Source organism: Onychomys torridus, chromosome 22 (assembly GCF_903995425.1).
Source record: "Onychomys torridus chromosome 22, mOncTor1.1, whole genome shotgun sequence".
Classification (NCBI taxonomy): Eukaryota; Metazoa; Chordata; class Mammalia; order Rodentia; family Cricetidae; genus Onychomys; species Onychomys torridus.
Genome location: NC_050464.1, coordinates 42,217,530 through 42,242,845, shown reverse-complemented (window position 1 = coordinate 42,242,845; position 25,316 = coordinate 42,217,530). Strand labels below are relative to the sequence as shown.

Genomic DNA, 25,316 nt, shown 5'->3' with positions numbered 1-25,316 from the left:
TTCAGGCTTAGAAGATTGTTAATGCCAATTTTCAGAAGTCTGCAGGGGCCTTATTGGGTTCTGTAGGGTGGTCCTTGGGTAGCAGGGGCTCAAGTCACTGTGGAAGTGGACAGTGCTCTGAAGGTGGGATGCAGGATGCTCTGAAGGTGAGTGGAGTAGTGGCCAGATACTGTGTGATCCCCATGGTATCTTGGTGTGTGGGGTGGTAGACTGGCTCTGGGGTGTCTGCCTGGAGTTCCATGTCAGACTCCATACAATGCTGAATAGTGTAGTGGGTAGGATGACTTGATAGACAGGCCAAATGGGTCTGGGGTCAGAGGCTATACAGCCTTAGGGTTGAGCAGTGGGTGTGGTGACTGATAGGCATGCAGGTGAGTGGAAGTCCTTTTTTTCCCCATTCCTCCTCTGTGAAAGCCCCTGGCTAGTTTGGTCCCTTTTGCCTCTCTGCTGGGGATTAAGAGTGTATACCACCACACCTTGCTTGAGGGCCAGCCATGTTTATGGGCAGTGTCAGAAAAGATCACATCTGCTATCTTGTCACTACACAAGATCAGCACCCAGCTGTCACCTGTTGGGCCTGAGTCATTAAGGCTTGTCTGGGTCTGTACAGGAGCAGGCATCTGGTGAAGGTGGTGGACACACCAGAAGAGGTGGAGGGCCACCTGGGGATCTGCCTGAATGAGGCTGGATGTGAGCTGAACCCAAGGCCTTTCAGAAAGAGGTGCCTTGGAGAGGATTTTATATGGCTGTACACTGGGAGAAAGGCAAGGTCACCAAGTCACTTACAAGGCTGAAAGGAGGCAGCAACAGCTACTGGGACTATTCATAAGTAGCTCCTGCTCATAAGGCCTACTCCCTGGTGCCTGAAGAGGGGCCTCAACTTGCAGTCTTGGCACTGTGAAGCCCTGAAGCAGACACATGGTGGGAAGCCATGCAGGAACCCAAGTATGGCTTTACAGAGTGGCTTCTAGGCCAAGGAGTTAAAAAGGAAGAAAGTTTTGTTCCTTCTATAGCTTTGGAGCAATATACACACAGAACGCCTCAGTGCAACATTGCTTCTTTTGTTTTCTCACCTTGCAAATGAAAAAACAGAACAAGAAGGGTGTAGAAAGGTCACTTTTATTAGCCTTTGCTTGGTAGGACAGCAGTGTCCTTTTAAAATCCTATTCAAGTACAAATGCTGTGTTTACAAAGTATTTACAATTTCAGTCCTGTTTCTTATATTACAAAACACACACACACACAAAATCCCCAACAAAACAAACAGCTATCTGGTTGAAAAATGAAGACCAATCCCCCCACCTCTAACTCCATCCAACCACTGGGCTTGGGCACACTGAAGGATGCTGCAACAACAGCAGGAAGGATGGAGAAAAGTGAGTGCGACACTGACAAAGGACCCACTGAGCTCAGTTCTGCCTGAGGACTATGGGGAACAGGATCCTCCAAAGGCTCTTCCCCCCACTACAGCACACACCAAGCCAAACACAGTGGGTTTTTGCTTGTAGACCACATACAGGACAGGTTCATGGAAAATTACTAAACCTCTTCTGGTTTTTCAACACCTAATTGCTACTTTGACCCCCAAGTTTCACATTAAGAGCTCAAAAGTGAGTTCTGGCTGGGCTTTAGGATGTATCGTCACATTCCTGCCCACACAGCACACAAAAGGTGGGATGAACATGACAGGGAAGAATACTCAATACAACTCCTGTCTTCAAGGCTGCAGTGCGGACAGCACAGACCTCACAGACTTAACTTCCAGGCATCAGCCCTGATGTGGAACATGGACCTTCCACTCTGGCAGGTAAGAAGGCACACAAGTCACCTTACAGTGCTAAGAAGAGTGAAATAGGACTGAACTCCATCCTAACTCTTTGTCCTCCAACTGCAGGCCTGTCACTACATTAGCATGACAGGCACAACCAGGCATCAGTTGTTGCTCAGTCAAGACATCTAAAATCCATGAAAGCTGCTGGGGAGTGGTACAATAGATGCCTTCTTCCTAAGAATACTAAGCTCTCCAGACTAGACCAGGACAACAATAAGGGGACAGTAACCCTGGTACCAGCTACACCAGGCTGCCCCACTTGCCATATACATGTGTACAGCACCTGAGACTCACACTAGCTTGTCACAAGAATACTGCAAAGGATCCCAGTAGTGTGTCTAAACACAATTTGGCTATGCAGAGATGGCATCAGTCCCAGAGCCTCATTCAAAGGAAAGCCAGTGCCCACTGGGACAAGATGGGTGCTCATAATGCAAGCCAGGACCTCACTGGCATATTGAAAAGGGTAAGAGAGGACCAGCGTGCAGTCTGGAAAGAGAAGGGTGTTGGGGGGGGAGGGAGGTCTCTGATGGTCTACTGTCATCTCTCCTGAAAGACTATGATGCATCTCCCTGAACAATGGTACCAAAGACCATGTCTGAGCTAGAGCCTGCTGTAGGACATGCTGCCCCTACCATGTACTAAGTAGTATGCACTACAAAAGAAACACTAAAGGGCTTTTTAAAAGACTGGTGTGGGCACTACCCAAACAGTGAAACCATCAAAGACTGCAAATGTTGCTTTTTCAGCTAGTCACATACACACAGGAGAAAGTCAAACAACTTTGGCCAACCTAGGCAGCAGATCCCAGAGTCCAAAAACTGTAGCATTCTGCTAAGACAGCCTTGCCCTACATAGTACTAACCAGTTTCCTTCCTATTGGCATGGAGGCTTGGTGGGTGTCTTCAGCCTCACAGCAGGGACTCGCATCTGCAACTTGGGCTGCTGGCTTGGGCTGTCAGAGCTGGCTGGAAGCTGTGCTGGGCTTGGACCTCCAGGGGTCTGCAGTGAGGCAGAGGCTGTAGTCACCACCTGCTGCTGGATGAGCTTCTGCTGCACCACCTGTGCTGTTGCAGTCACTGTCGGGATCATCTGCACCTGTTGCCCTGCTGCTGTTGCCTGCGTGAGTGTCACTGTCTGTGGAGAAGCCTGAGCCAAGATGAGAGAGCACAGGTCACCAGAGAACAGCAAGTTCACAGGCAGCTTTATAAGAGTGAAAATCACATCACCATTTTAACCAAATACAGCTCTGGTGCAGAAAGGGGTGTTTTCACTTGCCAGCCTGTCTCCACCTGGATCCCATGCTGCCTCCCCAGATGCTGTGGCCCTGTCTTGTGGAACATAACAAAGGTCCCTGCTGAGAACAGGTTGTGGCACAAGTCTGGTCCTTCCCTGGAAATTTCCCTTTAGTCAGTAACTCATTTTCCAAAAGTAATTCTCTAATAACTAGTATTTTGCTTCTGAAACACACTGTGCTCCCCACCATCCCTAAGTCTTGGTGCACTCTACCTGCTGAGAAGCAGATGCAACCTGCTGGATGCTGGCCACAGATGTTTGCTGCTGCACAACTTGAGGAAGTTTTGCAACCTTTGACAAAACAAGGCAAGCATAGGATTCAAAATACATGCACAAACATCTTTTTAAAAAGATTTAGTTATTGTGTATTATGTATACAGTGTTCTGCCTATGTGCCAGATCTCATTACCGATGGTTGTGAGCCACCATGTGGTTGCTGGGAATTGAACTCAGGACCTCTGGAAGAGCAACCTGTGCTCTTAACCGCTGAGCCATCTCTCCAGCCCCCTCTCTCTGTTCTTAAGCAAACAAATAATGGCAGGTAACATGGAGAAACAATCTCAAGTATGCCCACCAGGATCTAGGAGGGTGAAGAGCAACTGACTCACTTTCAGAAGCAATCCATTAATGACTCATGAGGATTCACATTTTAACTTTTTCTTGGGAGTGAACTCTGTTCTTAGTGGCACTGGATAGAGGTTCTGGACTAGATTTCTTAAGCAAGACTTTAACCAGAAAGAGACTGGATATTCCAGTAGCTCATCTACAGATACCATTAAATGGAAAGAGAAGACACACAAATGTTACCACAGCAAATTATATCTAGACTGTGAAAGCTAACCTGGCAGACTACTTGACAGGTATGTCAGAGGAGACATCAAAGTCAATAAACCAGGAAAGAGTGGAATCCTATCAATTACCCAAAACACAAGCTAATACATGCGCACACACGAAGTAAGTTGGTATACAGCAGCATGAGTCTTGAGACCTCATTTGTGAGACTCTCCTGTGTTCTGGAAGGCTCCCTGCATACTATGCAGAAAGGGCCCTACAGAAAAAGTTAGGCAGTGGTAGTCATACTGGCTGGGTGCTGGTACTCTTCCTCAGCCTGCGTTCTCATGAAATTCTCTTTATGTCTCCACAGGCCCTGCCATCTGCACTGAGTTGCACACAGTAGCATGCTTACCTGGATTTGTGTCTGCACCTGCTGAGTCCCAGCCAGTTTCTGGGCCTGGGAGATGGGTGTGGTCAGAAATTGGGTTTTAAGGGTTGGCTGGGCAGCATAGGCGACCTTCTGCTGTGGGCCCTGAGCAGTGATCTGTTGAGTGGTTAGCTGAAGAAAAGACAGCAGAGGATCAGAGCCAAGTGAGGACCAGGTTCTCTACTCAAACCCTCAGCAGCTGCCAAGAGCCTTCACCATTTGACCCCTTCACAGCACCTTCTAGACAACATGGTCAAGACCATCCCAAGTACTGGCACTGCCCTACTTTTCTGTCATCAGATGATGCCACCAGTAAGTACACTAAGTACAGAAGGCAGTGTCCCCTGCTGTGGACTCCACGTGATGAGCCTGTTCCTGCTTTCCTAATCTTCTGGTTCCTTCCAGCCTGATAAATCCATACCTGGCATCTAGCTTGAGGCCACACCCCCCACCATCATCACTTACGTAAGCATTCATCTCAGAAAAGAAAACAAGGACACTGACCACACTAGCACCTCCGCCCCGAAGCTAACACTCTTGAGATCCTTGCATCCTTACACAGCCCATTCACTCTGGACCATCCCCCATCAAAGAGCTGCACTGAAGTGAAACCTCAGGCAGGGAACTCATACCTTCTGCTGGACGGCAGCCTGGCCCTGGGCAACCTGGGGCTGGATGGCCTTCTGCTGCTGCTGGGCTGCCTGCTGCTTGAGTTTCAGCAGTTGTTGGACATGGACGGGCTGGGCCACAACAGTCTGCCCTATAGGAACACCAAGTCAGCGAGGTCCAGGCATTGTCCTAAGGCTTTGCAGGCCCTGAATATACAGTCAATCAATATCTGTCTATCTGTCTCTCTCTGAGGCAGTTTCTCTGTATAGCCCTGGCTGTCTGTGAACTCAGAGATTTACTTAACTCTGCCTCCCAAGTGCTGGGATTAAAGGTGTGCACTGCCACCACAACCAGCATACATCCTGTTTTTATTTCGTAAATGACAAACATATGGGAAAGAAATGTCGGAATATTAATGGTTAAACTGAGGGTCAAAATTTGGGACCTGGGAACCTAAGAACCTACACTAAGCCCTAGGACAGCATGTGTGACGCAGGTGATAGGACAGAGTGAGGCAGTTTATCTCCACCAGAACACAGGGCCACCTGGGAATTGCATGCAGCAACAAGAAGCTGCAGGAAGGTACCTGCTGTTTTTTGTGGCTGTCCAATTGCCACGCTGATCCCTGCAACGTTCATAGGCAGGGTCGTGACCCCCGGCGAGGAGACCACAGCTGCTGGGACAGATACCACTGGAGGCTTTGCCAAGGCCACCTGAGCAGGCTGGGGCGTCTGAGTTTGCATCTGCCCTTGTGCCTGCAGCTGAGAAGTAGGGACCCGGGTCTAAACAGTGAAAATAACAGGAGAATCCAGAGAAATTCAGACATTGTCCTTTTCTTTTCTTTTTTCCCCCCGGAGCTGAGGACCAAACCCAGGGCCTTGCGCTTGCTAGGTAAGCGCTCTACCACTGAGCTAAATCCCCAACCCCTCTTCCTTATTTTTTAAAAAACATTTTTTTTTTTTGACCAGAGGCCAAGAGAATGACACAGACCATGTGGAAAGAGGGCAATGACCCTAGAGGACAATTGAGAATCACGAGGCCAGCCCAGACTTGTGCTTGTCACTGACAGACACATGGGGACAGAATGTACAAGACTTCTGGACTTGTCTGCCCTCCTGCCATGTTCATAAGATTCCAAGCTCTCCTCTCTGTTCCTTGTTCTGTGCCACTAACTCCATCCTCTGGCTTCCAGAGCACTGCCATGACCACCCATCCGAAAACACACCTAAGGCTGCCTGAGCCTACAATTTTCCCACACTGCTACCAAGCATTTTTCTTCCTAAATTACATTTTACAAAAGGTAAATGGAAATGAGCCAACCTTTGTGTGTATAAGATTATCCAAACACACACATAAACAAAAAGAAACCTAAGAAAGGAAAAGCTATTCACAGTCCTAAGTGCCCACAGACAGGGGACTGAAACTGACATTCAGCCTGCGAGGCATCTTTTCTAGCTGTGCAAAAACAGGAGTAGAACGAGTTACCTCTTCCCTACTTGATGAAAGGTTAACCTTCACTGTCAATCTGACTGGCTTTAGACAACCCTCTGGGAGAGTCTGTAAGGAGATTGCAGAGCAGAGAGGGGAGGACCCACCCTGAATGTGGACTGGGAACCCAGACTGAACAACAGGTAAAAGGAGCAGTGAAGGCTGGAAAGCACCACCATTTGTCTCTGCTTCCTGAGCGCAGAGGCAACGTTACCTGTCTCCTTTTGCACACTGCCACAACTTCCCCACCATGATAAACAAAATAATCCAGCTGCTAACCCACCTTTTAGGTCCATTTAGTGAACATTTAGTCATTTGATCTCGTTCTCACTGACAAAAGCTTTGTAACTGCCCCACTATTTCTGTAGGAGACAAGAGCACTATTGTATTAACTAGCATGTAAGGTTGTGGCCTAAATACTAAAATCTACTCTGCAACTGCTCATTGAGCTCCTCCTACCTACGACTACCTGTTACCACTCTCCTGACTCAGTTTTGTAAACACAGGCACAACAGGCTTGTTTTCTAAATAAGTCATCCTTAGCTCCCTCTATGGTGGAGGGGCCTCTCACGGAGACCTCACACAGAGCAGAGCCCAAATCCTCCAGTCCTAGCTCAAGCTATAGCTGCCAAGTAAAGGACCTAATTAGCCCATGTGCCACAGTTCCTTCACTTGTTAAAGGTAGCTCATAATACAAAACACCAGGAGACTGGTACAGAGCTCCTAGGGCAGCACTGGTTGGGCAAGCCCTCCAAGGGACACCCATCACTGGATGCTGTGACACAGAAGATCCACAGCATGTTGACTGCAGTGTGTGCATCTCAGACATACTACCTTGCTATGTTCCTTCCTTCAAATCCTCAATGGCTCTCCCTGCTGCCAAGTGGTCACTAGTGAGCTGGCCATGGTACCTGGGGGGCCTACAACATACTGCACTGTGTTCTGTGCTCTAGCCATACTGGCACTGCCCCAGCCCTTCCACTGCAAAGAACAGGACAGCCAGTGTGTATTCCCCTTGTGCTATCCCCAATCATTTTGTCCCTAACAGGCCTAGTGACACGTCGATGGTTCTGTAAGTAGTGTTAGCACAACTTGCTAGAAGTCTAATATTTCACCCTCTGTAAGGCCCCAATCTTCTGCTTCACATCTAAGTCCTGAGCAAGCAACAGAAGCCTGACTGAAATGCAGTGATGGTGTCTGCTGAGGAGGCACAGCAGGTGGGTGCTTGTTGTGCAAGCCTAGCCACCCGAGTTGACTCTGTAACCCCTGTTAGAATGGAAGAGGAAAACCAATTCTACAAAGCGGCAACCCACCCGGGGCTATTTCAAAACAAAACCACTGCGGTAAATGCAAAGATGGTACTTTACTTACAAGCCGAGCCACTTGGAGGTTGGCCACAGTGGTGCCTGTGAGTAAGGCCCCCGGCCGTGGAGCTGTGACTGTGGCGAGCTGAGGACTCTGTTGCTGCTGTGGGGGCTGTGGGGGCTGCACTTGCACTTGTGCTGGTTGCTGTGGGGGACCTTGCTGGGCCTGTGGTGGTGGGGGCTGAGGTGGCAGCTGCATCTTCTGTTTCTGCATCTTGATGATATGTTCCTGAAACCCAAATAAGGTATGTTCTCCATGTGAACTAACCATAAGCTCCTCTCCATCTCTACTAAGAATTCATGTACATTAGCTGATATATAGAATATAAACCATCCCCACAACCAAGTGGGCACTGAATGAAAATGAGCACTTCACCAAGGAAATGGAGGGCAGAAACTCTGACAGGTCACTAAGTTCACAGCAAGCTTTCCAGATTCTCATCTCTCACAAGTCAGTTTAAATAGATTAATGACTTCGTAACTAACTAAGTTCCATCAATAGTAATAACTTGGCAATAAACCCTATGAAGATAACAGGTAATGAGCTGGGCAAGGCGGCTCAAGTTTGCAATTCTAGCACAACGGAGGAAAAGAGGAAAACAGATTATCAAGACACTAGCTCAAAAACTATTTTTTAAAAAGGGGTGGGGCATCCCATTCTCACAAGTGTATGAGTTGTTCATAACTATTAGGTCTCTGTGACTATCAGAAACAGCAAAGGCTTTGAAAGTGAGTTAGGAGACTGTGGTGAAAAAGAAAGGGACAAGAGGGTGCTCAGGACTCCTTTTGGGGTGAGACGGGTGAGAAATGCTGGCTGGAGCAGTCTCAATGCTCGAGTCAGAGCGATCAGGCATTTTCCCCTGACGGTCTTTGAGTAGTGAGAACAATTACCCTGGTTTACTGGAAGAAAAGGGGCTATCTAATTGAGCAGCCACAGCTTTGGGGGGCTTTGGAGCCCTGAATGAGGAGCTGAATGTCCTAAGTTGTGGCATTTCAAATGACTGAAGACGTGTGTAGTAGCTGCACACACAGCTGGGTAGTTTTCATCTGAGGTACCTCACTACCACTTCTCAAAAGGTTAAGGTGGCCAAAACACACTCAGGAGATCCCAAAAGAATACTGCCAGATACTGTTCTTCCCAAGCATCACAGAGGTGGCCTTAGCTCATCTCATCTCTAGTGAGTCAAGCCTCTGATCAGCAGCAGCTCACAAGGTCAGACCCAAGCAGTCGATCTGTCCACACTGGATCTGTTTCTCTGGTTCCTTTTGATGCTGCATACCTGTGATTCTGCATTTGTTGCAAGGACATAACATTTCCTTCTAAAGTAAACACAATAGCACAAAATACAGCCAGATGGCAGACTGGCAAAACTAGGAACATCAATTTTCAAATAAGCAACCAAGAGAAGCATCCTTTGACCTAGCTGCTCCTAAAGAGGAGCACTGAGGAGTGTCTTCACACTATCCTCCAAGAATGGTGCACTCAGGCATTTCAGTCATCTGGAAAACGAGCTGTGGCAATACAATGCACAGGAGTCAATCTTGGAGATGCACCTGCTGGCAGGAAGCTAAGGTTTCCTAATGCTTCATATTCTTAGAAGCGAGATTCACACTGGATGGAAAGTTGTGTTAAATACAAGAAAGCAGGCTCTCTACCTAAAGACTACAATAGATTTTTGTAAAGTAGGTTCTGAACTGCAGACAGGCCAGGTATGCCTGTGATATTATGGTGAAGGATATGCTCACCGGTGCCAGCTTGCCCACAGCTTTGATCTGTGCAGGGGACTGGGCCTGGCCCTGGAGCTGTGGAACTTGCACCTGGGAGGTCTGCTGCTGTTGTTGCTGCTGCTGCTGCTGTTGCTGTTGCTGCTGCTGCTGCTGCTGCTGCTGCTGCTGCCTAAGAAGCTGGAAGTGGGCAGCAGGAGTGATGGTTTTTCCAGGTAGTTGAACTCCAGTGGCTGTAAAAGAGGTTGGCTTTTTAGACCATGGCATCTTCAGCTCTCCTGGACAATACCTGGAAGCTAGAATCTCTAATAGCAGATACTGGCTCAGGGAAATACCAAGCCTCTCACCTTGGGACACCTGGGTCACTAAGGATCGGGTTGGGGTCTGCACTGGAGTCAGGTTGGTAGTGACCACAGCTGAGGCTGTCACGGAAGTAACTGCTCGAACACCCTGAGTTGTTGTCATGGACACCAGGTCAGTGGTGGCTGTGGCTGGGGAACCAACTGCTCGTTGCTGGGTGTGGACCACCTGAGCAGGAGCAGAACCTCCGGATGTCTAGAAAGTTAACATAAGAATGTTATCACAGCACTTGGCACAGCTGCCTAAACCAAGGCAGTGTGAATTCAGTTGGGCACGGTAGTGCATGCCTTTAATCCTGGCACTTGGGAGGCTGGCATCAAAAAAAAAAAAGAAAAAGAAAAAGAAAAGAAAGAAAGAAGAAGAAAAATAAAGAAGGAAAGTATGAATTGAGTGACAAGTTTAACTGCTTAGTGTATGGCTCCTAAACTGTTGTAGCACCATCTGGTGAGGCCAGTCCATTCACTCTTATCTTCCCTTGGCATGTTCAACTCCATCCATTTGTGTGTCTACCTCTATAGGTTATCAGAGAAACCACATCTTAGCAGAGATATTCTCTAAACCTCAGCATTAGAGCTTTGAAGTGTCATTTCTTATACAGGAGATAAGCTGCCTTTGGGTATCAGAATATGAATTCTAACGTAATGTGTTTTATTCTGACTGTGAACTATGAAAGGAAAGCAGGTGGCTGACTCTAGGAAAACCTTCTGACCACACAACATGTTCTGTGTTATGTCACAGAGGGCATTTCTTTCCCTCCTAGGGGACCATCTTCCCCCAGTCGACCTCTACCTTCATGCTTGTGGTGGCTCTCTCTCCTGCCCAGATGCCTTTACCCCAGGAAGTCAGGTTGCTTGCTCCCTTCCTATGGCATTGTGCTCCACACGCCAGCACAGCACTCTACCAAGGCAGCCACCTCACCTCTGCTTCCCACTGGTACAAGTAAGGCACAGCTAAGGGGCACCTGGGTCAAGGGGACTAGCTGCTGTTTCTTCATCTACTAGCTCTCTCCTTTCTGAAAACTTGTACTATGGGGAAATTCACCTTTCCTTATTAAAGCTGAGGACCGTTTCCTAACACCCGAGGATTCCCAAATTGATCAGTTACTTATTTTATGAAATTCAAACTAGACCAGTTACTTTTCTCATTTGTGAAACATTCAAAAAGCAAATAAACTTCCCCAAATACAAGCCATGGTGAGCTCTCTGAGCATGGAACAACTCACAGTCAAAGCTCCAGGAGCCACAGGTGAGGCCAAACGCTTGTTAATGGACTGGAAGGTAGCAGCAGGGACACCCGCTATTGTGTTCACAATCACATTTCCACTCACAGTGCCTAAAGAAAGAGGAGGATGTGGGTGAGGCCAGAGAAGAAAGACTGAGCTCCATTTCCAAGCCCTCTGTACCCTCCTCACCTGTTGGGATGCTTGTTCCAGTGACTGATGTCTTAATGGTTCCTGCCTATTGAAAACAGAAATTCAGGTTAACTTCAGGTCAGGCCTTCTGCTGCACAAACTGCAAAAGCAATTATCAGCCAATGCAAATTCCCAAGCATATTTCTGTAGGCTGCCTTTAGACTCCACTCTGTGCCTCAGCACCTGGGCTGTTTCCAGGTTGGCTTTCCCTTCCTTCCCATGCTGCCCCTCACCACATGCATTACCTACGGACTGAGCGCCCCTAAAAACACACACACACACACACACACACACACACACACACACGCCATATGCAAGCCTCTGTGCCAGCTGCTTCCATCCTTCTTGTCATTCAGGCCTCAACTTTCAAATGCCACCTCTTCAGGAAGAATCTTCCTGTGGCCACCACTCTAGTCACATAGGAAGGAAAACTTCAGTGGTCAGGAGGTCCCACCCACCAACCTTCCTGTGGAAGTTCCCACACCGTGCAATGTTAGTACATGTGCCATCTCCGTGAGGAAAGAATGTTACCCAACAATATACAAAACCTACAACATTCGGGAGGCAGAGGCAGAGGCAGGCGGATCTCTGTGAGTTCGAGGCCAGCCTGGTCTACAGAGCTAGATCCAGGACAGGCTCCAAAGCTATAGAGAAACCCTGTCTCGGAAAAAAAAAAAAAAACAAACATACAACAAAACAACAAAAAACAAACAAACCAAAAGCCCACTACAGCTCAACGCAATGATTCAGGGTCCGGGAAGACATCTCAGGTGGTAAAGTGCTTGCTTTGCCAGTATGAAGATAAAAGTTGGACTCCTAGCACCCGTGTAGAACCCGGAAGTAGTGGTGTGTGCTTGTAATCCTTGTACTGGTGAAGTACAGACAAGGACCCCTGGGGTCCACTGGCCAGCCTACTTCGTCTTATCTGCAAGCCCCAGGTAAAGGATAAAGGATCATCTCAAAAAACAAAATGGCTCCTGAGAAAACCACCCAAACCGGCACTCATGTGGAATGCACCACACAAACACTTTCCCGCCTGGCTGATGGCCTGAAGTGTCATCCATTTAAGCCCAGAGCCCGTTCTCTTTAAGTGTGACTCTGCCTGTGTGACAAACATCACAGAAAACGAACTAAAGTACATATGTCAACAATTATGTCCTTCAGGCCCATAACTCTGAATTTCCTTTGGATATTTGTATGACTATGGCTTGAGAAAGCGATTGGGTACAAGTGGAGCATCTTCAGGTGGTGGCTGTGTATGTACACTGACACAGAAGGTACTGCTCTGTCTCCCTGCAATGAGTGAAAGGAACAAGCAACAAGGTCATCTGTCCACCCTTTTGTTTTGTTTTTTTCTAAGTCATAGTCTTGTTTTACAGCTGAGGCTGGACTCATACTCAAGATCTTCCTGTTTCAATCTCCCTCAAGCTTGGATTAAAAGTATGTGCAACTATACCCAACTTTAGAACCCAGTTCTCCTTAGCCCTGATCCTTGTACCAAAGAGTGGCTTCACCTTCCCAACCCAGTAAGACTAGTTCACGAGCCTTGGAGGATGGCACACCCTGGGATCACCCTGTGTTTTCAGAGGGAGGTCCATACACTGTGGGTTTAAAGTCTCTCACCAGCACAGCAGCATTGCCCACAGTTGTCATTGTGGGTTGCCCCTTTGACTGTGCCTGCACCGGCTGTGGTTGGGCCTGGACCTGGGGCTGGGGCTGGACAGCAGGCTGTCCTGCTGGTGGCTGGCTGCCTGTTGCCTGTGGCTGAGGCAGTGGTGGTGGTGGCTGCTGTGGAGGTGGTGGGGGCTGCTGCTGTTGTTGCTGCTGCTGCTGCTGAGCAGGCGGCTGTGTCACAGGTGGCTGCTGGGCCTTCTGTTGATCAGCCAAAGCCTAGAAGGGTCAGATGAGAAGAGAAGCTGCTAAAGGAGCTGGACCCAGCCCAAGGCGACAGCATTCACAGCAGCGTGTTTCTGAGAGGACCCAGGGTCCAGGGCACTATACCTTTTTTTCTTTTGCAATTCGCTCTGCACGGAGAGATGCAACTTGAATGGGAGGCAGCGGTTTGTCATAGTTGATTCCACTGAAAGGTAAAAAGCCCTTTTATCTACAGCTTCAGTTATATGTATCAGCCACGGTCAAAAAAATTACTTGGAAAATTCTAGAAACAATTCATTATTTTTTTTAATCAATTTAATTTTTTAGCTATGTGTATGTATTTGAGCTTATGCACGTGAATACAGGTGTCTATGAAGGCCAGAAGATTCCTCGAGCTACAGTAACAAATAGGTGGTTGTGAACCATCTGACATGGGTGCTAAAAACCAAACTCTTAACTGCTGAGCCCTATCTCCAGCCCCACAATTCACTAGTTTTAAACTACGCATTGTCCTGAATACTTGATGAAAACATGCATTGTCCCATTCATTCCAGATAAACTGTGTTTTTGTCCAGGGTGTCCATACACCACTCATGTATTAGTCACTCTGATGGGGAATATCTTTCTGAATGCTGCAAATATGTGTTTCTCTGATTGGTTGATAAATAAAGCTGTTTGGCCTATGGCAAGGCAGCTTAGAGGCAGGCAGGAAATTCAAAGGGAGAAACAGGAAGAAGGTGTGCTCGCAAGCTGCCCAAGGAGCAACATGTAATGGGAGAGCTCCACGACAGTTAGGGCTACACAGAGAAACCTTGTCTTGAAAAACAAAACAAAACTAAACAAAAAAAGAAACCGTACTGCTCTGAATGACAGAACAGCTTTAGAAAATAAAACAAAATTTAAGAAGAAATTATAAATCCAAATTGATAAAGATTAGAAAAGGGAACTCCCCAAAGTTAGGGTTGGGGAAGGGTTTTGTTTTTGTCTTTCAGGAAAATGAAGTCATCCAGCTAAGGAATCTGCAGAACACTGGACAAATGAGACATCTGAAGAAAAAGGGCAAATCATCCAGATAACTTGTCCCAACAAAGAGATTTTCTGCAGTGAACCATGGCCACACCTACTAGAGACCTTTGAAGCCTTAGAAAAGATGCAATCCCACAACAACTGGAAACACCGCCAAGCCGACAAGCACCACCCACAGATCAGCTTTGGACCACAAACTGCTCAGGACAATATCAAGATGGCTAGCTGAGATGACCCAGCCTCACAGACTCCTGTAGCCAGGACTTGAGACAAGCCCTGCACTCCCCATTGTGCAGAGACTGGACAACAAGTGACACAGCCGCCTCCCCAGGACCTGACCATTAACCCAAACTTTGTCTTTTCAGGATCCCTAAAGGTGCCTTTGCCCCCAGACAGCAGGAAGCAATTTAAGAACACGACATCCACATTCCTAAGAGGTGGGGTGGGTAGCTTTTGGTCTTTGGGTTACAACTACTAGATAGTTACAGTTTTCCTTGTTAACAAATTCAGAAAAGAAACTCACCAAAGAAGTGTAAAGTGTGTAATAATGGGTTATGGATAATTGTCATTGTTTAGGATGGTTGGTTACAAGTTGTTAACTGGTAATGGCCAGGAAAAAAGCTACACAATGGAAATTAGATTCAGGGTTCTTGTTTGGAAAAAAAAAAAAAAAAAGAAAGAGAGAGAGAAAAGAGGGTATCGATAAGAGGTAGATTATTGAATCTGGAAAAAAAAAGATATAGGAAGTAATAGGATAAAGGGGTAGATTATTGAATCTACTCTGAAAAGGGAAAGATATAGATATGATAAGATAAAAAGTTAGATTATTGAATCTACTTTTAAAAAGCAACTACTGGTTTTAAATATTTTTCATTGGATTGGATTTTTTTTATATTGTATGCAAATTTTGTATATTGATACAAATTTGAGATTAATTTTGATAGAACATACTGTACATACACTTCTAATCTTGTTCGAGGTATTGCACCTATACAACTCACTTAACAATGTCATGTAAATTTCTAGTCCTTAAAATTTATTATTACCAACTATTTAGGATATAAAGAAATGCAGGTTAGTTGTTAGTCACCTATTACAATGGATCTTGTCAGGTTAGGTGTGTTTTCAAGGTCAGTTATATTTTAGATAGACAGGTTATCTTCAGACACTTTAGAGATCTACAGAATATGGCATTTAAGATGTTTTAATAATGTAGGTTCTTTTTTTTTTTTTTTTTATTTAAAAAAGACAGTGAGACATGTCTTCCCTGGCAGCACCAATCTACTTCAGAGAAGATGAGCATCAAAGACACTTCTTATGGAGTTTACGTTCTTTGTGGCAAGTTAGCCACTGGGCAGGAAAGTTCCCTTGCCTCGACTGCTGGGACAAGCAGGACACAAAAGAAAGGACTGCTGAACCTTGCCAAGACAAAGTAGGAAGGCCCTTCAGAAAACCCTGCTTCACAGATGAGTCTGTCAGACATGCTAGGTCTGTAGGCTGAAGATGGAAGCCCCAATGTTGCAGAGAACTCTGGGTGGGTGTGCAGGCAGCCAGCTGTTTCTGTCATTTCTCACATTTTTTGGAAGTCGCTTGCTTGCACTTCCTGCTTACTTAGGTGATATTACTTCCTCCTGAGTCTCTGAGGGAGAGGAAGACTCGTTACAGTTTCCTTTGTTAACAAATTCAGAAAAGAAACACACTAAAGAGGTGTAAAGTCTGTAATTTTGAAAGACAACAAAAGATAGTATTCAGTTGGTAATACAAGTTAGGACAGAAAATGAATTAGGTACAACATTTTGGACTCACCAAAATAGGATAGATACTGGAGTATTTTCTCTGAATTTGTCCAATGTTTATGGACTGGACATTGTTAATGTAATTCTTGACTGTGTGTGTGTGTGTGTGTGTGTGTAGTATATACTTATTGTATATAGTTTTTATTATTAGTTATTATCTTCTTTTATTATTTTAGACAAAAAAGGGGAAATGTGGTGATATCTTGTGTACTCTAATAAAATCTGCCTGAAGATCAGAGAACAGAACAAGCCACTAGATTAAACACAGAAGCCAGGCAGTGCTGGCACACATTTTTAATCCTAGCGTTTGGGAGGCAGAGATCCATCTGGATCTCTGAATTCAAAGCCACCCTGGACTATTTGAGATTGACTCAGTCTAGGAGACAAAACAGAGCCAGGCAGTGGTGGCACACAGCTTTAATCCCAGTACTGGGAAGCACACACACCTTTAATCCCAGTAGTGGGAATCACATGCCTTTACTCCCAGGAAGTGATGGCTGGGTGGAGAAAGGTATATATTCGTGAGGAGACTGGCTTTTCAGCAAAGTCCCTTTCAGCTGAAGCCTTTTCAGGCTGAGCTGTCATCGAGGTGGGACTTGGCAGTGGCTTGTTCCTCTGTCTCTCTGATCTTTCAGCATTTACCCCAATATCTGGTTCTGGGTTTTTTTTTAAGACCATTTAGCAATTCGAGCAACAGTGAAGACCTCTCCTCCCTTTCATGCTACATATACCTCTGGAAGGCATGCCAGCACCCTTCACAAGCACTGTGTGCCATAGTAGCCTTTGACCTACTAACACTAGCTTGATTAGCTCATCATTCCACCCAATCAATAAGCACCGCTGCAGATAACAAATGAGTAATATAAGGTACCTCTAAAGGTAATTCCTATGGCAAAACTACCAAACAAACAAAATCAAAGCAGGGTTGGGCTTCAAGTTTCCACATGGTGGTCCAGCCCCAGGAGATGGGACACCACGAGGTGAAAAGCCCATGCATGTCACCCGGAGCACTGCTAAAGGACACACAGCAGTGCTAACTGGGCTCTCTGCAAATGTGTCAAGAGTTGACTATTTGGCAAGGACCAATCCCATGTGACAAGGAGACACCCAGCATTCAACAGGAAAGCACAGGATGGAGAGGAAGCGACCAGTGTGCACATGTGCAGTGACGAAAACAAAGAGGTAGCTGTTTCACCTAAGCAGATCTTCTCCCTAACAGTTCATCTCAGAGAACACACAAAAACAAAACAAAACAACTACTGCCAGCATCCAGCCCTGATCTCAGCTACAAAGAGAATGCTTGCAATCTCCCACCTTCCCATTTCACAATCCACCCACTCACTAATTTATTTTTCCTTTATTGAATAACCAAGTACATTCACCTCTAAACTTAATAAGCTTTTTTTTTCTTAAGATATTTTCTATTCATTTTGCATACCAACCACAGATTCCCCTCTCTTCCCTCCTCCCGCCCCCCCAACTTAATAAGCTTCTATGGTACAACTAACCAAAGCTGTGCCTGCAAAGCAGAAGAGCCTGAGGAAGAAAGTTCTTTACAATCCCTCTCTTAGCCTTGGAACATATTTGCTATACCGCTGCCACAAAGCAAGAGGAGATGACAGCTCCTTACAAATGCAGGACATGACTCTCAACGTGCTGTCTGTCTGGCAGGGCTACCCCAGACACACTCTGCTCAAAGGCAAATGACCTCAAGATTGCTTAAGTTCAGGGCCTGTACTGTCATGGCCAAAGCGTAGATCATGCTGTTTTATACTATAGTTCATCATTCTACTGAACTTAAAAGTGACTACCCAAACTCATTTCAAAGGTGAAAAATGTGTCAGATCCATAGAAATACCTTTCTGCCAGCACAGAGGCATGTTTGGGGTTCTTCTGAAAGGGGTTCATGCCAAGCCTGCAACACAGACACAAGAGAATGGTTACTAAACAAGAGGAACACATAATCAAGAGCGAGTCTCAGTCACTAGTCTCTCAGCTGATTCAATCACAGTAATGGGATGAGAGCCCAGGGAACATACAGAGGCTTGATTGGGGGGCTTCTCTTGCCAGCTGTCATTTTCATCAGGTCAAAGTGGCTTGTGTACAGCTGGGTGTGAGTGGCATTCTCATCCTGGGCATAAATCTGGCTTGTGCGGAGTGGACGGTTGTTCTTACTCTGAAACAAAATTGATAGGAACTCATCAAGTTTAGACCATCAGCCTGACACACAACTACTCAGGAAACAACACTTTCTGAATCAGAAGCCTGTAGCTAAGCTCCAACAGCTGCACCCAAGTCCCATTCCCTTCCTTTCTTTCTGGATAACACAGTAACACAACAGTTGCAACACTGAGTGGCCATCATTTGCTGGCAGCTGGCAATACTCCCCAATCCTTAGGAACTTCACTTAGTTGAGCCTCCCCTTCACTGAGGAGAGAAAGGTCGCACAAAATATTTAGGGTCACACTCTGGAGTTAACAGTCGGCAGGTGACATGGTGGGGCTGGCTGCAAGTCTTCAACTGCTGAGTCTAATACTCATGGAGGGTAACAGGGATGTCTAAAACTGTATTCCTTGGGGGCTGTGACATCACTTGTATCTAGTGATCCTTCCTGCTTATAAATGCCACAGGCAAACAAAATTCAACAGTTGTCTACTTGCTACCAAGACATCTAAACACTCCCACCTCATATATATGAAGTCCAGAGATAGTCTGTGCAAGGTCAGAGGTCAGGGACAAGAGCCCACAACCCCATCTTGCCCAGGACTCTCTCTCTCTCTGCCCCTCAATAGTATCTCTAAACCCTGACCAACCCCATTACTGCAGTCAGTGATGTATACCCAGCAGTTGTGATATACATGTACACATCTGTTGCTGGAGGAATGCCTTAAGTTCAGACAGAATGCCAAGGAAAGTCAGAACTAAAAAAAAAACGAATGTACACGGTTACATGGATCTGCTTCTTGAACACTGCCCCCATAAGCAGTCTCCTATTTAAAAACAACAACAATAACAACAACAACAACAAAACTAAACAAAGGGAAGCAGGGAGAAGGGAGAGTAAGGCCAGTGCATCACACCCACCACCAGAGTGAAGGCAAGACAAGGTCAAAGGCAGCAAGGACGTGTGTTCAGCAACGAAGCCCTGGTTGGGTCTAGCTAGGAATGACAGCTCCGGGGCTAGGCACGCTGTGCTTACTGGCATCTAGCCACCACGTCACAGACCTCAACAGGGTGGACAACAGGGAGGCTCTGGATGCCCCTGAGGGGTTCAGTGAGTCACTGTGCGGTCCTTCAGATGAAGAAGCAAAGCCTCTATGCATAGAAATAAAAGGCACTTGAGAAAACCCTAAGTGCTGTATTTCTGCTACTAGAGTCCGGGCTCGGTCTGAGTCTCATTGTGATCCTTTTCACAGGCACTTACAGAAAGCTTTCCATCTCATTCAGAACACCTCCTCGTACCTTATAAATATTTTGTGCCTTTTTCTTTGGATTAGCTTCACAAATCAGCTATAAAAGAAGAAAATATTTTAGCTTTATTTTTTTTTCAATATTAAGATAATGGGTGCTATAATTATAAATGCTTCCAGAACATGAAAGAGTGAATGTGAGATTTCAGGAAGTTTTATGGTGGAGGTACCACAGAATGGTATCATGAGGAAGGCTTGCTTTTTTATTAAAAAAAAAAAAAAAAAGCAAACAAATGCTTTGTTCTGAGACGAGTGTTTTAGAAATGACAAGAGATGGTTCAGAGTGGTCACGGAAGTGAGGTGAGTGTGGCAACCTCATCCTGAGGGCACATGTGGCTCTTAACACCAAGGTCATTTTCACAAACTGTACCAAAATCAGGACTAGATGCCTGTCTTTGCCCCTATGCTAATGGACATACTGATGTGATCAGAAAGGCAGTGTTCTCTGCACATCTGCCTTGGTATCAGGGCTGAACATTTGTAAATGTTGGTGTGACATGGCCTGTGGACACAGTGCAGAAAAACTGTTAAGTGACAAAAAAACAAAAAAAAAGCAAACAAACAAAAGAACCCAGGGAGCTGTGTAAAGAAAGCCAAATGGAGAAATGGAAACAGAGAGCAGGTAGGGAAAAGCCAAGTAGAGGCCTGCATGACCCTGAGCAGCAGCACCGACTCATTTTGGTCCAAGATGCAAACCATAGCTGGCTTCTTAAGTGATAGACAGAATGGTCTGGCCACACCATAAATACTTTCAGTGCTCAAAGTTAACCCAGAAACAGAGGCTGCTTGTCCAACCACTGACTGTGCTTGAAAGCAGCCGACTTTTCTTTAAGTGAGATGGGGACAAGTCAAAGAAGAGTTCTCCCCTTACTCATCCGAAACCTGAATGGTCCAGTTTTCCACGCTGCAGCCACAGCAGAGGCTGGCACCTGGTTCATATGCTAACATCAACCATGATCAAGGGCAAGATGACTGACTCTCCACCAACGTCCATTGCTCGTGCCAGGTACTGTGTAGACGTAGGCCTCCCTGATCAAGAAGGCTGACTTCACCACAGTCTACAGGGACAGCTGCACTGCCCAGCAATATACAGCAAGACCTGGCCACTGAAGAGGCCAATTCTTCCCAGGGAGACCAAGGGGTTAAAAAGCTCACCTTCCCCTCCTCTCTGGGAATGATGACGTTCTCATAACGATTCCGGCACTGCTTGGAAGACCGGTAGATTCGGCTGCAGGAGTTGACAACATCACTGACAAGGTCCCAGTTAGGAGTGTGGGCAGGTGACACAATCGTGAGGTTCAAGGGCAGCTCAAGTAACTGCTTTACAGCCTGGAGGACAAGGTTTCAGAACACATAGGTCAACACACTTCAAATGCATTGGTGCAGTCTTTCTATGTGCCAAACACACACCACAAAGCACTGTGAATCACCAATGTTGGGGAGAAAACAAACCATGGGAATGCCCAACCCAAAGACAACACACAGCCATTCACCTGCAGCAGGGCCCAGTCCTCGCCAATGAGCCAGTCGGGACTGTCCTGGGCAGGTTCCCCGGAGGACTTGACATAGGTAGGCAGAGGCTTGGCGAAGGGTGTCTGCTGCTTCAGCAGCAGGTTCTTCTTCTGCTCCTTGCCTTCACGACGGATTTTCAACATGCCGGGTGCTGCCCGGTCAAACAAGGATCGTGGTGGGACAACGGCCTCACCATGCCGCTGCTTCTTCTTCCTGCCTGCAGCTGAATAGGGGCAGAGTTCAGCAATACAGGATAGAGATCCCCTCACCAGTGGGGTGAGAACAAGGAAAGATGACACACAAGGCATGCAGACCGAGGGGCTATGGAAACAACTGCTAAAAGTAAAGCCACTTTCTTGAGTTGACCATTTGTCTGTTCTGGGGTTTCAAAACAGTCTCCTTATTTATATTTAGCACAGGCTGGCCATGAACTCTTGTGATCCTTCTGCCTCAGCATCCCAGGGCTGCGACTACAGATGGATGCCATGGCCCCCAGCCTCCTAGTGCTTTTCTAGTACTAACAACTGTCACTATTAAGGCTCCTGCCCTGACAAAGAAGGACCCAGGAACATGGAATAAGAGGCAATGGGTGGATCCCTCCTCTTACTCAGCAGAGGGGCACACACCTGAGGGGTCTGTTTTGTGTCGCTTGCGCTCCTTCCTCACATAAACAGGAGGCAGTTTAGCTTCTGGGATGGGTGTGGTCTCATACATGAGACACATAACCGAGTCAATGTAGATGTCATTGTCATCCTGAGGAGGAGTGGGTGGTGTCCAGAGCTGCATAGAGAAAGCAGGTTCCATAAGCTGCCAAGCCATGTGAAGGGTGGCCTTTGCTCAGGCATTCAGGGAGAGGGGTCACGTACCGGCATAACTTCTGTCTGTCCATCAGCACCTTCATAGACATACTCCTACGGAACACAAACAATTTTAAAATACAACAAAGGTTTTACTTCATGCTACATGCCACAATCACATACTTTCATCAGTATTCAAGCATGACTGGATTTAAAACTGTGGTTAGCAGTGAAGACCTCAAAGTGTCAGAAGAGCAGTCAGGTGAGGCCAAGAGCGGGTGCTAGTTTACCATGCTGTAAGCGTCCTCCCGCGTGTAGGTGAGAAGCTCTGCCTCCTCCTGCTCAAGCTGCAGCTGGGCCTCCCTTTCCTGTAGGGCCCTAGCATTTTGGGATTCCCAGTCCCTCACTGATGCCATCACCAAATCCTGCTGGGAGAAAGCATGGGGGAGAGAAACCTTCAAGATCAGAGCAGGAGGGTACTTCTGATCCCTTCCTAGAGGCTAACTCCCCCAGCCACAGGGCACACAGATGGTAGAGCCCTATCTCCCCAACTGAGGGGTGTCTCAGTTCTTACTGCTGCACAGGCTCTGCCCCTCAACATGGAACCCACTATCAACCCCAAGCTTCTTCAAAACAAGTACAATGACATCAAGGTGAAAAGCAAGCAATCCAGATGCCTGCACAGGGCTTGCAAGATCTGTCTCAGTAAGGCCTTCACCACCAGAATTTGGCTCTGTCCCTTTAACTTCATGGAGTGACATCATAGTCACCTCAAATCAAATTCAGCACTGAAAATTTTTACTTTTTTTTGGGGGGGGGAGGGGGAGACAGGGTCTCTGTGTAGTTTTGGTGCCTGTCCTGGATCTCGATCTGTAGACCAGGCTGGCCTTGAACTCACAGAGATCTGCCTGCCTCTGCCTCCTGAGTACTGGGATTGAAGGTGTGCACCACCAATGCCAGACAAAAAAAGTTTTGTTTTTTTTTTTTGTTTGTTTGTTTGTTTTTTAAACCTAGGAGCTGAGGATCAAACCCAGGGCCTTGCACTTGCTAGGCAAAACATTCTACCACTGAGCTAAATCCCCAACCCCGAAAATTTTTACTTTTAGTATGTTAAACGACCAAAATTTGATTCTCTTACCTCACTGCTTCTCTCTTTTTCTTGTTCAATGGTCGTATGGAACAATTCCAAGTAATTCAGTGCATATTTTTCAATTGGTGTAAGCTATTTCAAAAATACATTTTTTTGAACTGGGTTAGTAGCAACTTAATAAAGATTAATAAAATTCCTCATAAAATCCTCTCACGAACATTTAATTTAAAAAGTAACTGTTCTTAATCAAAGAAAACAAAACATTTTACAAAAGGGTTCAAATGCTAAAATTCTTAGCTTTAAAGAAAAAAAAAAAATCCCCAAACCTGTTCCATAAAGTCAGCCAGCTCCTCCAGCTGCGATGGCTCCTCATCATATCTAGAGCTGTCAGAGTCTGAAGACACAACTACAGTACTGGGTCCAGGCACAGCTTCCTCCGTGGACCTCTGGGCATCTTCCTCCAGATACTCAATGCTCTTGAGGGCCTAGGAAGTATGCACTGAGACTTGATGGTGGACTTGGCAAATGAAGGAGTTTGTAATGTTAAAGTAGACACCAGTACTGCAAGCAGCAGCAAGCCTCTAGAAGTACTTCCCTTCTTTTAAGATTCTCGTATACATGCTGGATGACAGGCATTCCAGGGATGAGAAATATGGATGGATCTAAAATTTCTAAAACTACTACCAAGCTAGACAGGAAAGCTCCATGGAAGAACAAAACACTGACATGGGTTACAGATGGTAACATGCCAAAAGAAACAGGGGAAAATGAAGCCACCAAAAATTACAGACTCTGAGAATGGGAAGGGCCCTGTGGTTCTATCTCACGTGAATGTATGGTACTAACCACAGCTGCTGACACAGGGAGAACAGAACAGACCTGTTCACAGTCCAAACACACAAAAAAGCAAGTCCACAGAAAACTGTAGCAGACAGCGGTGCCCAGAACACACAGGACAGCTCACTTTATTAGACTATGAAGCACGTTCATTAAAAAGCTGACACTGGGGCTGGAGAGATGGCTCAGAGGTTAAGAGCACTGACTGCTCTTCCAGAGGTCCCGAGTTCAATTCCCAGCACCCACATGGTGGCTCACAACCATCTGTAATGGGATCTGGTGCCCTCTTCTGGCCTATAGTCATACATGCTGTATACACAGTAAATAAATAAATCTTTAAAAAAAAAAAAAAAAAGCTGACACTGATACAGGAGGCAGAGGCAGGCAGGTCTCTGAGTTCAAGGCCAGCCTGGTCTACATAATAAGTTCCAGGACAGCCAGGGCAACACAGAGAAGTTCTGTCTCAAAAAACAGAAACAAACAAAAAAAGCTGCCACTGTTCACCTCCTAAGCACCCAGGAGCACACATCTGATCATGGCTGGGGATATAAAAAGAGGTGCTCACATGTGAGACCACATAGCTATTATTAAAAAAACAAAAACAAAAACAAAAAAACACCACACAAATCATGCAACCACTTTTCAGAGTCTCTGGCAAAACCTGCAGTTTAGAAGATGACCATACTACACAACACCACAAAAATCATTTCCAGAGGACAATAAAGGAGGGCACCATGGTGACCTGGAGAATCTTTAAAGCTGGATACAGAAAGCCCTGATGAGGATAACAGATAAAGAACAATGGTATGGGTGCCCTGAGTCCATCAGACATACAGTACCCAGAATGACAGTAGGAAGAAGAGAAAGGAGGAAACAAAACAACCTTCATCACGGAAAAGACACTAAGACAGCTCAGCAGGCAAAGGTCTGTGCTGCCAAGATTGAGTTCAAGCCCTGGAAGCCACACGGTGGAAGGAGGGAACTGATGCTTGCAAGCTGTTCTCTGACCTACCTACACACCACACCCCACCCCACCCCACCCCACCACACCATACCATACCACACCCCACCCCACCACACACCCCCACACCATCAATGTTAGAAAATACTGGGCTGAAGAGATGGTTCAATAATGAAAGAGCACTTGCTGCTCTTTCAGAGGACCTGAGTCCAGTTCCCAGTGCCTAGACTGGGTGGTTCACAACAGCCTTTAACTCCAGTTCCAAGAGAACTGATTCCTTTTTCTGGTCTCTGTAGTCACTCACACTCACATGCACACACAGTCGTGCACACACACAATCACAAAATAAAACACACACACACACACACACACACACACACCCACCCAACTCCAAAATCCAAAAAACTTGACTAGGCAATGAAAAAGGTGTTCAGATTCACTACTCAACAACAAGATGTGAAATAAAGCCACCACACGAGGCCAGGCAGCTGAGGCCCAGGCAGCTAAGGCCCAGGGCGGTGCACAGCAGCTGCAACACTTGGATACCATTTAGCTCTATCCACTAGTCATATATTCAGGATATGCTGGCCAGAGACCCCACTTCAAAGGCCTACATTCAGTAGGAATGCATGTACATGCTTACATGAGACACTGCAAAAGCACACTT

General features: G+C 46.3%; 1 protein-coding gene across 9 annotated transcripts in view; it reads right to left on the bottom strand.

Moving 5' to 3' along the window:
• Positions 1-1,103: 1,103 nt before the first annotated feature.
• Ep400 (E1A binding protein p400) overlaps positions 1,104-25,316 on the bottom strand; it is a 106,290-nt gene continuing 82,077 nt past the window's right edge. For all 9 annotated transcript variants that reach the window (XM_036172205.1, XM_036172200.1, XM_036172207.1 and 6 more), the window contains 21 exons: positions 23,178-23,336; positions 22,900-22,983; positions 22,052-22,186; positions 21,831-21,875; positions 21,591-21,744; positions 20,946-21,187; positions 20,608-20,781; positions 18,022-18,158; positions 17,841-17,897; positions 13,287-13,365; positions 12,909-13,175; positions 11,286-11,331; positions 11,097-11,206; positions 9,862-10,069; positions 9,536-9,747; positions 7,797-8,018; positions 5,524-5,719; positions 4,961-5,088; positions 4,314-4,460; positions 3,341-3,418; positions 1,104-2,980 (listed from right to left, as the gene is read on the bottom strand). In XM_036172205.1, coding sequence (XP_036028098.1) covers positions 2,708-2,980; positions 3,341-3,418; positions 4,314-4,460; positions 4,961-5,088; positions 5,524-5,719; positions 7,797-8,018; positions 9,536-9,747; positions 9,862-10,069; positions 11,097-11,206; positions 11,286-11,331; positions 12,909-13,175; positions 13,287-13,365; positions 17,841-17,897; positions 18,022-18,158; positions 20,608-20,781; positions 20,946-21,187; positions 21,591-21,744; positions 21,831-21,875; positions 22,052-22,186; positions 22,900-22,983; positions 23,178-23,336 — 3,153 coding nt within the window. In that variant the 3' untranslated portion in view covers positions 1,104-2,707. The remainder of the gene's footprint in view (positions 2,981-3,340; positions 3,419-4,313; positions 4,461-4,960; positions 5,089-5,523; positions 5,720-7,796; positions 8,019-9,535; positions 9,748-9,861; positions 10,070-11,096; positions 11,207-11,285; positions 11,332-12,908; positions 13,176-13,286; positions 13,366-17,840; positions 17,898-18,021; positions 18,159-20,607; positions 20,782-20,945; positions 21,188-21,590; positions 21,745-21,830; positions 21,876-22,051; positions 22,187-22,899; positions 22,984-23,177; positions 23,337-25,316) is intronic.